Source organism: Aristolochia californica, unplaced genomic scaffold (assembly GCF_029961685.1).
Source record: "Aristolochia californica isolate CCGP_79_NKW_82.1479 unplaced genomic scaffold, dmAriCali1.0.hap1 SCAF_7, whole genome shotgun sequence".
Taxonomy (NCBI): Eukaryota; Viridiplantae; Streptophyta; class Magnoliopsida; order Piperales; family Aristolochiaceae; genus Aristolochia; species Aristolochia californica.
Window position 1 is genome coordinate 39,586,875 of NW_027182268.1, and position 15,224 is coordinate 39,602,098.

Consider the following 15,224-nt stretch of genomic DNA (forward strand, 5'->3'; position numbering starts at 1 on the left):
AAGAGCAATTAAAGGTCAGCCGTTGCCCTTTAAAAATCGGCTTATGGATAGTACATTAGATGAATGGGCTTATGTTACAAGTCTATTTATTTTCTACTATGTAAACCATTTACATGAGTTACATGTATAGAATTTTTGTAATATCACAGGGTACTTTTGTCAAATAAGTATTTTTATTTCCTTGTCCTAAAAAATCCTCCTATTTAAATAAACTTCCTTTTGTAGTTTTACCCAAAAAAAAAAAAGGTTTCCTCCTATTTAAGAGTCCATTTTTAATTTTTCAAAAAGAAAACTAATTAAAAATGCTAAAAATATCCCCTTTAATTATTTTAAAGTATATATAAAATTATATTTTAACATAATACAAGATTTTTTTTAAATCAGTATTTTATTTTTAATATTTTCAAATATTTTCTTTCAAAAATAATTTTAAAATTAGAAGATTTAAAACTAAAAAAAAAAAAAAAAACTACCGGTGGGATCTTCTTCTTACTCAAATAGGAAGAATGAGAGAGGGACAACAAGGGGGTTGACCCCTCCCCTTCTTCATCTCCACCCATGGTGGAGGCCTTACTATGAGGGGTGGCAATTTATTCAGAAATATAAAATCAAAGTATTCACTCGTTTATGAATTTGGGTCGATTCAACCAATTACCCAACACAGAAAAGGAAGAAGATTACATTGTCGCCAAACCCAACACCATAATCCGACAGCTTTTATGTTTAGAAAACATAAAGGAAACAGGTTAAGGTATTTCATCAGTTAGAACTATAAAATGTTAATTCATGTCTGACAACTTCCAACATGAACAGTTTCTGGAGAAAGAGCCAAGAAGCCGGAATAGAACCTTGCCATTCCAACCAATGAGGAGATCAGCCAATTCCATTTGTTTCAGAGTCCAATGCCTAGTAACTGCAACAACGGAAAACTTCCTTTCAATTGTAATCTAGATAATGAAAGAAGTATACACAAGAACAAATTTCATGTGCTTGACAGAAATCTAGATATTGCAAGAAGTATACACTAGAATACAGTTAAACCTCTTAATAGCCTTGACAGATATCACATTTGCGGACAATTTGCACTTTTGTTTTTGAAACAAATGCAACCAAGGTGTTCCAGAATGCATTTTTCAATCTGTTCTCTTTCTGCGGCAGAAAACCACATTGATTTAATTATTCTAGCTGCTCCTCTTTTTTGCAAAAAGAACAAACCATTCCCTTGTTGTCACTTTGTAAGTATAATGAAATCAGATCGACTGAAGTATGACTTTGCAAATTCATATCTTGGCATTACAGCAGTTCTAACCACAAAAAAAGCAAAGAAACATGCTATGAAGGGAGAGTACGAGAGGAAGTACATAACATAACCCAAAATATTACAAAGTACAAGTGCCTAAAGTTAGTCTTGAGCCCTCTTAATTGCTTCAAACTTTTACAAAAATTACATGTGAAAGAAGTACAAAGATTTATTTTTATCTTACAAAAAGTAAAACACAAGATACAAATTGGATACCATGTGCAGACAAATATCCTCCATAAATCTGCTACTCCTAACTGGAATACAACCTCCTGATCCCTCACCAAAACTTGTAACAATTGTGCTTTCACATGTACTTGAACACAAGTAATCAGATTGACTGCAGTATGACTTACCAATTTCTTATATTGGCATTGCAGCATTTCTAACCAGAAACTCTACACAAACATGATATGTAGAGAGCTTAGGAGAGGAAGCACTTGACACTACACTAGACAACCCAAACCATTACAAAGTTCAATCATCTAAAGTTGTCTTGAACCATCTTAATTGCTGCAGATTTTTACAAAACTTATATGTGAAAAAAGTACAAACGAACCTTTTTTTCCAGCTTACAGAAAGTACTACACAAGAGAACAAAACAGCTAGCGCTATAGACAAAATCCTCCATAAACCTGCTACCCCTCATCGAAATACAACCTCCTGATCCCTCTAATCTTGATACCTTTGTGGCTTTAAAATGTAACCGAACCTTGGCCCAACCATGAAATTCTCAATATCATCTTCATTGCACTTCACAACAGCTGAAAGATAGTTCTTGCAGGAATTTCCCTCCAGGATAGGACATTAGAACACTTCAGCTTAAAGAGGCGAATTCCTATGCGAAATTTAAACCATTCAGCATTCATGTCTTAGAGCAATAGAGGACCAGAAACCGACATATAAAAGGATGCTACCAATTATCAGAACTTAAAAACAGTACATATTCAGGTCAGTGCAGCCACTAGCATCACTGACACGAAATAAAGACCAAAAGATCCAATAGTTGGAGGTGGTCTGGATCATAGACATGAAATGTTATTTAAGTCTTTACTTGATTTCATCTTTCAAGAAAAACAGGTAAACCATATAACGTAACGAGGAGCCATGAGAAAAAATAATAAAATAAATGCAAGATAAAAGATTTAGGATGTAGTGTAATAACTGTAGTACGAGAGGTAGGAGTTAAGAACAACACTTGAATAGACCACAAAATGAAAACTTTGGATCCAAGATATGATCACAAAAATAAAGGACAAGGGAAAAGGTGTAAAAAGAAGCTTTTGAATCGAACATCACAAAAAAGAAAAGCTATAGTAACTTGATAGAGATTGATTCTTTCATGTATAGATGTTGGAGCATACCAGCTTGTTATTCAGTCACAGATAAGAATAACTTGTCAGGCACATGAGAATTTCTATTTGGGAGAAAACAGTATTCAATTATGTTAGAATTGCTGATGAAGAAATACAGTTCCTACAGCTTATTTAGTTATATTATGAAAGTTTTGGAGAGTGAAGACCCTTGGGAACAATTCCCAAGAAAATCTGCATAACAGATAATTGAACCAGCCAAAGAAACAGATGAGAGTAAATATATGAGACAATAAATCCATAGAAATCCAGATAATAATGCATTGTTAAAAGAAAAAGAAACCAATCTTACATTTCCCATATGCAAGTTGCAGCCTGCTAGCAAGCAACATCTCTATGGTAACCTTTGGGGCATTGAAGTCATAAGTGAAACAGAGAACTGAAGTCCAAAGAGAGATACTCAAATTGCCCCCAGGCTAAATTCACTCTTAAGCTTCTTGAGCTGAAACCATGGATCCTAGTTACTTGAAGTTTTTGAACACTCATTTTATTCGGAAGGCAGTCGCCGCCTCTTGCCATGCTCCAACTCTCTTGATCTGTGACGTTGTTCATCCTCATGAGACATACGAGACTTGCTCCGCGTCCTAGATGAGCGCCCCCGGTCCCACTCATCATTATGATCCACCTCACGGTCCCTGTACTTATGGTGATCTGAATATCTCTCTCTGTCATCTCGATATCTATCCCGATCGTGTTCACGACTACGGTCTCGCTCTCGCTCCCTATCCCTTTCACGATCCCGTTCACATTCCCGATCCCTTTCCCATCCCATTTCCTTATCATCACGGTGCCTTCTTTCAGACCAGTCCTGTTCTGGACCTACATCTTTCTCAGCCCTGTCCCAACCCTCCCTCTCATCTCGATATCTTCTATCTGAACCTGCACCAGAAAAGTCTCGATCCGGAGCCCTATCCCTATCTTTCTCCTTTGAAGGATTCGACCAACCTCTTTCATGACTATCCTCACCATACTGCTGATCTGAGGTAGCATCCTCCCCATAACTAGAGTCACCAGCCTTGCCACCTTGCTCTTCACCCACCCATCCAGCCATGCTTGGGTCTGACCACATACCAACTCCAGATCCATCTACTCCAGCACCAGGCATCATGCCCATCCCACTTCCGGGCATCCCCCTTCCAAAAAAAGCTGGATTCACGTGAGGAGCTACCCCTGGCAACCCCATGCCACCAACTGGGGGAAATGTGGGCATAATCCCAGAAAAAGGAGGAGTTGGGCCGGCAGGGAATCCACCATAACCGCCCATTCTTCCCATGGCAGCAGCACCATATGAAGGATCAAAACCTTGACCCATCATTGTTTGGGGGTGTAACAATGGGGGGGTTGCTGTTGCAAGCCCTTGCCCAAACCCAGTCCCACCATTGCCCATTATTCCCCTCCCACCCATCCCCATCCTATTTCTCATGGGGCCCATTTGCCCCCGGCCCCCCATAGAACCACCACGTCCCCAGCCACCCCTGCCAAAATTTCGACCTGCATCACCACCTTGGTAATTTGCACCAGTGGAGATGGCATTCCCTCTGCCAGTACCACTAACGTCTCCTGGCCGTCTACCTTGTTGCAGGGAACCCTGGGACACGGACTGGTTCTTCACTTGTGCTTCTCCCATTCTTCTAACAGTATAAGGAGAAGCAAATGCCACAACACAAGGCCTCCCATTAAATACATAACCATTCATTCCGTCCTTACAAACAGATGCAGCAGCAGGGTCATAGAATTCTACCTGACAATAACCTTTAGATTTTCCACTGGCCTTCTCATCAAAGAATTTCACCTCTTTTACCTGGCCATACTTTGAAAGCTCACTCTCCAGCTCTGCATCAGTCGTCCACCAGTGTAATTCTCCAACGAACAGAATGGTTCCAGCTTGGCCATTGCTGCCGATTCCACCGCCATGACCACTTCCACCATTAACATTCGTACTCCCTCCAACTCCAACTCCAACTCCAACTCCAACTCCAGAGCCAGGTCCAGGTCCCTGGCGAGAAAAATTCTCGTTCACAACCGGTTGAGGCGGATGCTGCGGCTGAGGTGGAGGCTGCAAGCTGTTATTGCCAATTTGCCCTCCTATTTCACTTTTAACCGAAGCTTGTCCTAACTCTACCCTCTTTCCACCCCCTACGCCACCGGGACCGTTAGGGGGGGCTCTCGGCACTACTTCATTCCCTCTATATCCCGACTCAGGAAAACCCTTCGAAACCCCTTGCGGAACAGGTTCTTTATCTCCACCTCCGTCTCCGGCACCCACACCGGGTATTGAGACCGGGGCAGTGGCAGACACACTGATCGTATTAAAGGTCGGAGGCTCAATCCGTTTCTCCTCCTCTTTGACATCATTTTTATCATCTACATCCTCGTTTCTCCTGAGAGATTGAAGAAACCCTTCCCCAACATTAACATCGTTGTAGAGATCCTCGTAGTCGTCATCTTCTTCCCCCAAGAAACCATCGTCGGCAACGGCAGAAATAGCTTCGTTCCGGTGGAAATGTTCACCGCGATCACCGTAACCCTCATTGCCGTCATCCATCAAGCTCTCCACAGGTTATCCTCACCAATGACTCCGATAAAACACAGATACGAAGACAGAGAAGCGTTACCACAGCAGTAGACAAGAATCCGTCATCGATAAGGGAGTGCGAACTCCCGTGATCGGGAGCTAACCCGAAACCGAAACCCTAACCCTAGTCTGGAAATCAAGGAAATGCTTGTTTTGATTTCCCAGGCTTTTCTTTTCCGTTTTGTTCTCTTTTTCCCATTTATTATTGCAGTGCCGTGGGCCCGTGACTTGTAACCACGGACGGCTAAGTTGGGGGGGGGGGGGTTAGTGCCCCAAAGATTTTTGAAGATCAAGTCATGTTCATGTCATGTTCATAAAGATCAGGTAAGAATTTGTGTTAGTGTTGACGACTTCATGTGCACTGGAAACAGTTTCCAGTGTTAGTGCCCCAACATGAGAAATATGGTAATTACATGAGCCAATGAAATACATATATGATTAATTACAAATAATAAATAAATAACATTATAAAAAAATTAAGTAATACATTAAGTTATTAATTTATTAATAACATATGATATATTTTAACCTAAAAATGAATAATTTAAGAGAAAAAATTGATCTAATCATAACTTTAACACACTATATATTTGTACATAATATATTTTATGTATTATTAATTAATAATATATTATCACAAAATTTTAAACCATTGGTTTAATTAACTATAACAATCGGATAATTATGCCAAATAATTTATCAAATATTTATTTTAACAATATTTTAATTATAACTATTAAATCACTATTTTAATATAGTAATTTATAAATAAAAATAATTATTTTACAAATAAAATAATTATTTTATAAATAAAAATTATAAATTAATAATTTTTATGAAGATAGTTTAATTTTTCCTAACTTAGGAAAAATTAAACATCTTCGTCTTCCTCAGCAGCGAGCCAGCGGGGCGATGGCGACGGGGACGGCTAAGCAAAGGCAACGACCGGTGACGGCGGCGGGCAATGCCGACAGAGGAGGCGCTCCGACGGTACGCCGAGAGGGAGAAGAGAGGGAGGCCGAAAAGCTCTGTTAATGCTCGACCTCCCATGCTCTGCGGGAATGAGAGAGGGCTGCGGAAATGAGAGAGGGAGCAGAGAATGAGAGAGGGCTGCGGGAACGGAGACGAGAGAGGGCCACGGGAAAACCGAAGAGAGGGAGACTGGAGAGAGACGGCGGTAGTAGGGAGGGAGACCAGAGAGAGACGGCGGAGACGAGAGAACGAGTAGAGAGCTTGGGCTTCACGGAGACGACAGAGGGCTGCGGGAACGAGAGTCGCTGTGTGCGGGAATGAAACGATCGAAATGAAAAAAAAACAGAGACGGTCGAGCCAGAGAGAGCCCGGCGAGAGAATCAAGTGGATGATTCTCAAAATCGGGCGGAAAACACTTTCCGCCCGTTACTCTTTACACATGAACTCTTGGTTCATGTATATTCATTGTACATAACATGAATTTTGGCGCCCCCTAACGACATCAGGACATGAACTGCATAATACACTTGAATATCATGTCCTGCACTAACCCCCCCCCCCCCCGTAAACTGCGGTCTCGAGTCGGCGTATCGGATGCTGACATAACGATAAATGTTTATGGTGATGCTATATAGCACGATATTAGGACCATGATATTTGGGTTCAGCCACGCCCACTAGGCTCGGTTTTCTTTTAGTCTTACGGGTTAGAGGGTAAGGCGCAAGGCCAAGTCTCGGCGTCTGCTACCAGAGATTCCGTGAAGATGAGGACGACGACGCCCGTTCGCACGAACGGCACGGGCATGACTCACCGTCCTGATGTTGCCACGTGACCACCTCGATCAATGCCTAGAGTACGAATCCAGAGACCATCTTCGAGGACTGTACGGGTCAACGTGGCAAGCGACCGTCTTACTGAGTTCTCCCTCTTGTCTCCTCGGGACAACGGCTACATCACCGGCTGTTGCCCGTAACCAGGGCTCCTGCTAACTCTTGTCTCCTCGGGACAACGGCTACATCACCGGCTGTTGCCCGTAACCAGGGCTCCTGCTTCAACGGTCACGTTACCTTGAACACTGAGAAGTGAAAACCCTATAAACCCCACCAATCCCTTGCTTTCTCTCGCATCTCGCACTTCGTTCGTCTGTTCCGCGCCGGAAACCGCTCTGAAAAATTGCCAGGGCACTTCTCTTCGAAGTATCTCGGCCGGCTTCTGTGTTTCTTCGCTGTATCTGAGATTTTTGAACAATGTATCGGTTTCTCGTCTTGGCTCTATTGCTGTTAACCACGTTGGCTTCCAGCAAGGGACAGTCTCCTGCTCCGGCACCCACCAAAGCAACATTGTCACCTCCTCCGGCCAAATCTCCTGCTAGTTCTCCGTCGCCTCCTCCTTCCCAAGCACCATCGAAATCTCCTGTTTCTTCTCCTTCGCAGGCGCCGTCGAAGTTTCCCGTGTCGTCCCCTCCGCAAGCAACGTCAAAGCCCCCGGTCTCCTCTCCTCCTCCATCAAGCACGCCATCCCCTAAAATATCTCCTCCATCAAGCACGCCATCCCCTAAAATATCTCCTCCTCCATCAAGCACGCCATCCCCTAAAGTATCTCCGGTGCCATCACCGCCTGTCGTTCCACAGTCTCCTGCGCCGGCACCCACCAAGGCTACATTATCACCTCCTAAGGCCTCTCCGCTACCGTCGCCGCCTACCTCCGTCGCTCCGACTCCGTCTACAGAGATTCCGGCCGCTCCTGTCGCCTCTCCTCCCGTGGCTACGATTCCCAGCGCTCCAAACCCTGCTCTTTCTGGTTCCCCGGCCGAGGTTCCAAGTTCGGGCGTTCAGAGTCCACCTCCTTCATTTTCAGCGACAGAAAACTCCCCGGGTCCGGCTGGATCACCTAGTTCGCCAGAGGAGTCCGGATCAAACCCTCGTTACGAGGTCGCAGTTGCGCTGAGCGGATTCGCCATTCTGGCTGCTATTGCTCTTTGAGAGTTTTTTTTTTTTTTTCTTTTCCCCTTCACTCTGTACTGAATCTGTTTATTTCTGTTGTGTTAGGATAATCAAATAGTTTTGATTCTTTCCATTGATTATTGAACAGTTGAAATTCCTTTCTGGATTTACATAATCAGGTCTTCTGAGAATCCTTAGTTGCTGAAACTGATCCTGGTTTCTCAGATCTGATGCAGCTTGACTGATTTCATATAAACGCATCGATAAGAAACAAATATGCTTCACGAGGGCTGTAGAAATTGAAACCGATGGGCGACTGGCAATATCATTTTTTTAGGACAATTATTCTGGTGACGATTAATGTCGATTTCGGTCTTTCTTAGTATTTATCTTCGAGGAGAAAAGAGGAGGAAATTTTGAAAAAAACGGGGCCAGACGATAGTGGGTGGCCAGATAGAATTGACGGACCTTGTCAGCAAATAGCAGAACAGGATCTTTCCTCGCGAGCCATTACTTCTTCCATTGTGACAAAATAATCAAGAGCGACGAGTTCGTTGTTCATGGCTTCCACAGCTGCTTCTTCCTTCTCAATCATCGCCCAGGCACGAAAATGTAAAATAATCGAGAGCCGTAGAGGAAGAGTAAGAAGAACGAAAGGGTGTGTGCAGGCCGCTTCACAGGAATCCGAAGGGGGTAGTTCACCGCCGTTTGGCCGGAAGAAGGGAACGCCGGGATTCGACACGAGGATTCACTGGGAAAATCCGGACGAAGGGTGGCTTGGAGTAAAACCCCGCCCTGAAAAAGCTGAGCAAAGCGAGGAGAAGAATGAGAATTTTGGGGAGAAGTTCGCAGATCTCCTTAAAAATTCCACCGATTCGCACTATCAGTAAGCTCCCCTCTCTTTTATTTATCGTTCAATTCTCCGGAGTTTCGCCATGAAGGGCACCTCCTAAAGAGGAAACCCCTCACGCCAAATTCAATGATTCAGCAATTCGTCGATGCAATATAAAAAGGGCTTAATACAATAATAGCTCCGCAAAGATTTCGAAAATAACAGCTTTAATTGCTTGAGAGCGGGGAGTAATTCGATGATGACAGGTTTTTAGGAGTATCAGCAGAGGCAGACCTGGAAGAAATCAAAGCGGCGTACCGTCGACTGTCGAAAGAGTACCACCCGGACACAACTTCGCTCCCCATCAAAGTGGCTTCCGACAAGTTTATGCAGCTGAGGGAGGTATACGATGTTCTAAGCGACGAAGAAAGGCGCAAGTTCTACGACTGGACACTGGCGCAGGAGGCAGCGAGCATGGAAGCAGAGCGCATGAGGTTGAAGCTGGAGGACCCTTACGAACAAGAGGTGAGGAACTGGGAATCCGTCCCGGACATGGTAGACCGCCTGGGTGGGAGTAATTTGGAGTTGAGTGATCAGGCCATGACTGCTCTCACCTTTGACGCCGTCGTCATAATCTTTTCCATCTGCACTATAATTTATGTCGCCTTCTTCAAAGAACCTTCTTAATAGGAGAAGAAATATAACTGAAACATGATTCCGATTCCGAATACACAGTGAAGACCATCGTTAGATTGGGTGTTTACTTGTCTGGTTTCCGCATCTTACATCCATCACGATGGTCGTCATGCTTAAATCTGCTTGCTCAAATTGCGAATCGTCTGACTTCTGACCCTTGTCCTCTTTTCAACAAAAGAGGGAGGAGAAGAAATTCTATATAAAAAGCCTGGTTTTTTTTTTTTTTTTTTGTAGCAGAGATGGAAAAAGAAAAGAAGGACAAGAGAGGAGTATCAAACAAATGAGTATCACAAAATTACAAAATATAAACAACAGAGAAGACAACCATACATCCAGACCCCACCGAAAAGGCGCTCTATTATTTCCCAAAAATATAAACCAAGAAATAAACGAAAAAGCAAAAAAGATGTTCATGTGGAAGAAAAATCACACCGGCAAAGCTACATCCAAAACCACATCACAGCACCCAAAGCCACCGGCCACGCCTGCAACCCCACCCTCATCGCACCTGAATCGTCGTCCGCCACCGAATCATCCGACGGAGCATCTGCTGGTGCGTCTCCGTCATCTGGGGCCGGCGGTGACTTCGCCTTCGCCCTCGCCTTCTTGGCCTTCTTTGGTGATTCCGCCTCCGGAGCCGGTGCTGGCGCCGGAGCCTCGGCCTTGAACAACTCCCTCGGCAGCAAAACGGTGTCCAATGTGTACGCCACGAGAGGCTCGTCGTCTACGACGGTGCCTGTGATTTTGGCCGTGTTAATCTTAGTCTTGAGTGTCACTTCCTCCCCTTCGTTCTGCACTGTGAAATCGAACTTCTTCGCGCCATCTGTCGCAAGTGTGTTCATCAACCCGTTGCTGGACTTTAACATGGCCATCGACTGGTAAACCGGAACCCCGTGGAAGAGCAGCACGGAAGCCTTCCCCTCCGCCGTGAGGTTCTTGTACTTGGGCGCGAACTTCTTGATCGCTTCGTCTCCGGGGCAAAACACCGTCAAGCCCCCGGGAAGGTTGTCCTGGAAGGTCTGCAAAGTGCCAGAGGCAGCCAACAAGTCCGCAAAGTTCTTACATCCCTTTTTACCCAAAATGACAGTGAGGTTCTGCACCACAGGGGAAGGAGTAGGAGCTTCAGCCTCCGGGGAAGAGAGAGGGTGCGAGATTTGGATGACAGAAATGTTGTAGGGTATCTCCTGCACAGATTTGACGAAACTAGCATCAAGAATACCATTGTTGTCCTCCGCGCCGAAACCAACTTTCCCGCCCTTAAGATCGGTAATGTTGACGAAGCCAGAGGATCCGGGTGCGGAGCCTGTAGCCTGGAACATGGTAGCGGAGAGGGCAGTGCCATTGGTGATCTGGTGGAGCTTCTTGGCGCCGAAGTAGTCAAGGAGTATGTGAAGAGAGATAATGTTCTTGATAGTGGCGATGGGGAGGCCCTTAGAAAGGATGGCCGACATGGCTGAGTTATCCAGAGCAAGAACCGTGATGGTCTCCCGGCGGTTGATCTCCGGCGCCAGATGGGTCGTCATCAAGTAACGGTTGAACGTAGAAAACTCCGGGTGCTTGGCCAGTATGCGGGTAATGTTGTGCGCGCTGACTGCGCTGCCTAGAAGAACCAAGGAGAGGAAGAGCGTTACCTGCGCCGCTGAGATCCGCATGGTCGCTGCCGCTCCGGCGGACTGAGACGAAAGAGTGAGAAGAAAGACGGGAAGGAAGCTACTGAGAGAGTGGATGGGGAAGACTGAGGCGTGGTGTAATGTAAGCGGAGGAGATGCTGCAGTGGTGAGTAGACGCCTACAAATGGTACTGGTTTTGGATACATTTACAAAACTACCACTTCTTACATTTCTGATGTCCTCCGTTGATTAAGAAGTTGACCGTTGATCAGCCGTGTATTACGGAGAAGCCCTTGGCGTTCGAGGAATCCGAGCACGGCAACGCGTTGGAGACTCAGCCGTGGAATCATTTGCGAAGCCGGTAAATACGATGGAAATGTTATGGCGTTTTCGTTATTTCATGAATTAAAGAAAGACGAGAGGCGGCCCCTTCACGTGGATTCGGCATTTCTCACCGATAATCAGGGCGGTAGGAGACGGTTCCAGAGGATATAAAGAAAGAAATGTAAGACTCTAACGTGCGCATCTGCAAAAGGGCACCGCAGCTTGCCGTCGATTTACTCGATAATGAAAGGAGATCATCCGGTGCAGGTTAGAGAATAGCCTCTATCACCGGCAAAGCAAAAAAAAAGGTAAACAGAAGCTAACGTAACGGAGAAGAACACGGTAGGACCGAAGCATGGGGGGCATTTTTCGTAGTTTATAGGAGCTTCGAGGGTGATTAGATAGTGAAAGTGAGGACCTTGGGTTTAGGTAACTAGGGTTAAGGTGGGTCCATACAGCTCGTCCGTGCTGGAGAGGAGGCCTGGACAGCCTGGTAGGCTAAGATGCTTCATCTATCAACACGCGTACGGCTGAGATTTCGGTGTCTTACGTTAGCAGATGCTTTCACCGACAGCGGCTCTTGCATGTATGCCCTTGGGCTGGAAGCACGATTGAATTTAAACGGCCCCGATCCTGCGCCGGCCCCGGTCCTGGCCCACCAATATACGATATATTATATTTTTATTTACTATTTTTAAGTTCAATAAAAATAGAAAATTTTCAAGGGTATTTTACTGTCCACCTGCTTGTGCAAAACGAGATTGACCATAAAAATGGACCATAGACACTGTCGGTGCGAAGAAGAACGTTGAAGCAGTGAAGTAGGAATATCAATTAGAGGTGCTTTTCGTTGCGACGTGACTTTGTTAATGGGAAAGATACTCGATTTGGTTCAGATGGAAGGAAGGTAGATTAAAAGAGAAAAAGGAGAAAGAGACTGGTATCTCTTCGCCAGCAATCCATCAGAAGGAATTCGAACCGCGCAAGAGTATACAACTGTGCTGCATTTGTTGTTTTATGGAAGATTATTGAATCAAAAGGCAGGCCGTCGCGGTCGCTCGAACTTCCCATAATACAGTGCAATTTCGGTGAGTTAAAAATCAGAAGTGGTTGTGGATTTCTGGATTTTCGACATTTATAATTTTGTCCTCCGCGGTTTGCAATTAAGGAGGAGAGATTAGATTAGTGTAATGTTGCTGTGAAGTCGCACTCGGATCCGACAAAAATCTCGAACTCTCTTCATTGAATATGATCCTCCCTTTGTCAGGTCTGTAGAAGGAATTTACAGGGAGAGAAAAAGAAGCAAAAAGACGTAGCTGGAGGTGGAGTGAAAGAGTGAAGGAAGAGGGCGAGAGAAGCATATGACCCTCTCTTGGTTCTTTCCACCAACGCGGCAACAATTATTGTTCAGTGATTGAGTGATTGAAGGCTAAGGCCTCTCCTAAGCAACTAACATCGAGAACCATTTCAGTGCTACATTCTGGTTTCAGTTGATTTAACCATGGAAAACGGAGAAAATTGAATAGCTCGAGAGAAAAACCTCATACAGCAAGTACCCATTCACCCCTTCAAAGTTGAAATCGAAATCGAAATGGAGGACAACAGACCCAAGCTGTCTCAATTCATTCAAGGATTTTCAAAAGGAAAGAAACAATATAAGAAGATATAACTAGATCCAGCTTGACTGCAGTGACTCTGTTGTGCATAAATTGGTAAGGAAGGCTAAGATGGGTTACTCTCTATCCAGTTTCCACCTGGCCATGTGATTACTTCCGTTTCTCACAGAGAAAGGGTTCAGTGCCATGAATCAGATAACTTCCGTTTCTGTGAGATGAATATTTTTTTATTTTTTTAAGATAAGAGTCAAAAAACACATGCAGATGGGACAACATTTGGCCACAAAGGTTCAGAACAAGACTTGAAACTGAAATACACAACAGCAATTTGGCAGCATATGCAAGAAGCCAATGGCCCTCACCAAACTGCCGACATGCTCTTGGACTTCTTTTACATCTAAATCATCAAAATTAAAGAATGATAAGCACAAACCAGCAGAAATAAACAAACGACTGTAGGGATAAAAGTTTCTAAAGAGGGAAAGAATTTAGCATGCTCAACAATGGATACACGCACATCCCATATCTGTAGATTTCAACATTGTAACCAATCTGTTTCTTCCAAAGGAGAATATAAAAGGACATGCGCCAATCTCCAAACAAAACACAAATTACTCAAAAATGGACTGCAAGATGACATTATTGCTGCACAAGTAAATGCATGCTAATTGATAACTATTACAGAAATTGTAGCATTACAATTGTCCACAACACATGCCAGACACCACAAGCATTTATACTAAACTCCCACTAGAACCTGAGAACCATCTAGAGAATAACAGCATCCAAGAATAAAAAGAGAAAATAACAGAAAAAGGAGGTCAGTAGTCCGTTTGGAAAGGATTGAGCTGAAGCAGAATAGTTATTGTAAGGAAGATAAGCAGAGGGATTTGGTGGAGGAAACTGGCAGCAGGATGTGGTTGTTGGGCAGTTGCTCTGAATTGGCCTTGGTGGTGGTGGAGCTCCTCCTGAAGGATAGTCAAGAGAAGGTGGAGGAATGCACGAAGACTCACATGCAGAGCAATTCAGGCAGGCAGGTGGTTGGAGATTCATTCCCTGATCATCTGCAGTTTGTGCACAGACACAACAGACCAAACCCCAGAGCACTGCAAGAATCATGACCTTTGCCAAAGCCATCTACACAGTGTGTGTGTGTGTGTGAGATAGAGAGAGAGAGAGAGAGCTATTTGGCAGATATGAGAATTAAACCAGACTTTATATGGAATGGAGGCCTCCACCTTCCTTCAGAGATGAAGCCCAGTGGCTCAACAATGTCATTCGGATCTTCCACCTTTCTTCTGGATCCAGGGTATGGAGCCATGCCAGCATGCATTTAGCCACGTCTCTCTCTACGTGTTGAATATTCCTTTTGGAGCTTCTATTTCTTGTCAAAAAGCTATGAGTTGAGTGACGGTTAGCTTTTAAGAGCTAGGTTTTGCATGCACCTTTTGCCACTCAATGTTCCAGGTTTTTCTATTGCATCAACAATAGGAACAGGTAGTATTCCAACTTAAATATGGAGTTACTGAGAGTTAGTTCTAATTCCTGTCTTAATTTGGTGATACAGGAAGGGTAGTCTTCATGGGAGTAGAGGAAATACTTAAGGTAGATGAAATACACAATGAACATTTACTTATAAATCATATTGGCATTTTAATTGGTAAAAAATAAAGTACATGTGGAAAAAAAATCTGATCTTAACATTGAAACCATGTAAATTAATGCTTTCACGCCCTTCGACTTTCAGAAAAAAATACAGTACTTTCCTTTAGTAATGATATGTTCAGTGACAGTTATATCATAAAACAATGACAGTTCTAAAACTCTTTACCAGAACTAGATGGCTGGTTCAAATCTTTACTATTTAAATATAAGTAGAAGCTCTCATCTTCAGAGAAGGTAGATTTTGTAGGCACTGGTGAAAATCCATTATACCCTATCTTTGCTAAGCAAATTTCAAGAGGAGCTCATACTTGTTGATTA

The 15,224-nt window shown here is 44.0% G+C and overlaps 4 protein-coding genes across 5 annotated transcripts; 2 read left to right on the plus strand and 2 right to left on the minus strand.

Annotated features, from left to right (window-relative positions):
* Nucleotides 1-589: 589 nt before the first annotated feature.
* LOC137936834 (uncharacterized) lies at nucleotides 590-5,405 on the minus strand. Of its 2 annotated transcripts, XM_068781738.1 has the most exons (3): nucleotides 2,966-5,405; nucleotides 1,860-2,138; nucleotides 590-913 (listed from the first exon to the last, which is right to left on the minus strand). In XM_068781738.1, the coding sequence occupies exon 1, from the start codon at nucleotides 5,216-5,218 to the stop codon at nucleotides 3,161-3,163; it is 2,058 nt and encodes a 685-aa protein (XP_068637839.1). In that variant the 5' UTR covers nucleotides 5,219-5,405; the 3' UTR covers nucleotides 590-913; nucleotides 1,860-2,138; nucleotides 2,966-3,160. The 2 variants fall into 2 exon arrangements, with proteins under 2 accessions (XP_068637839.1, XP_068637840.1); XM_068781739.1 differs by lacking the exon at nucleotides 1,860-2,138.
* Nucleotides 5,406-7,359: 1,954 nt separating this feature from the next.
* LOC137937525 (classical arabinogalactan protein 9-like) lies at nucleotides 7,360-8,300 on the plus strand. Its single transcript, XM_068782587.1, has one exon. It carries the CDS (start codon nucleotides 7,468-7,470, stop codon nucleotides 8,200-8,202), a length of 735 nt encoding a protein of 244 aa, XP_068638688.1. The 5' UTR covers nucleotides 7,360-7,467; the 3' UTR covers nucleotides 8,203-8,300.
* A 94-nt stretch (nucleotides 8,301-8,394) lies between these two features.
* On the plus strand, nucleotides 8,395-9,883 carry LOC137937524 (NAD(P)H-quinone oxidoreductase subunit T, chloroplastic). The gene is made up of 2 exons (XM_068782586.1): nucleotides 8,395-9,049; nucleotides 9,262-9,883. The coding sequence occupies exons 1-2, from the start codon at nucleotides 8,724-8,726 to the stop codon at nucleotides 9,680-9,682; spliced, it is 747 nt and encodes a 248-aa protein (XP_068638687.1). The 5' UTR covers nucleotides 8,395-8,723; the 3' UTR covers nucleotides 9,683-9,883.
* A 78-nt stretch (nucleotides 9,884-9,961) lies between these two features.
* On the minus strand, nucleotides 9,962-11,439 carry LOC137937523 (fasciclin-like arabinogalactan protein 1). The gene has a single exon (XM_068782585.1). It carries the CDS (start codon nucleotides 11,341-11,343, stop codon nucleotides 10,132-10,134), a length of 1,212 nt encoding a protein of 403 aa, XP_068638686.1. The 5' UTR covers nucleotides 11,344-11,439; the 3' UTR covers nucleotides 9,962-10,131.
* Between the last annotated feature and the right edge of the window lie 3,785 nt (nucleotides 11,440-15,224).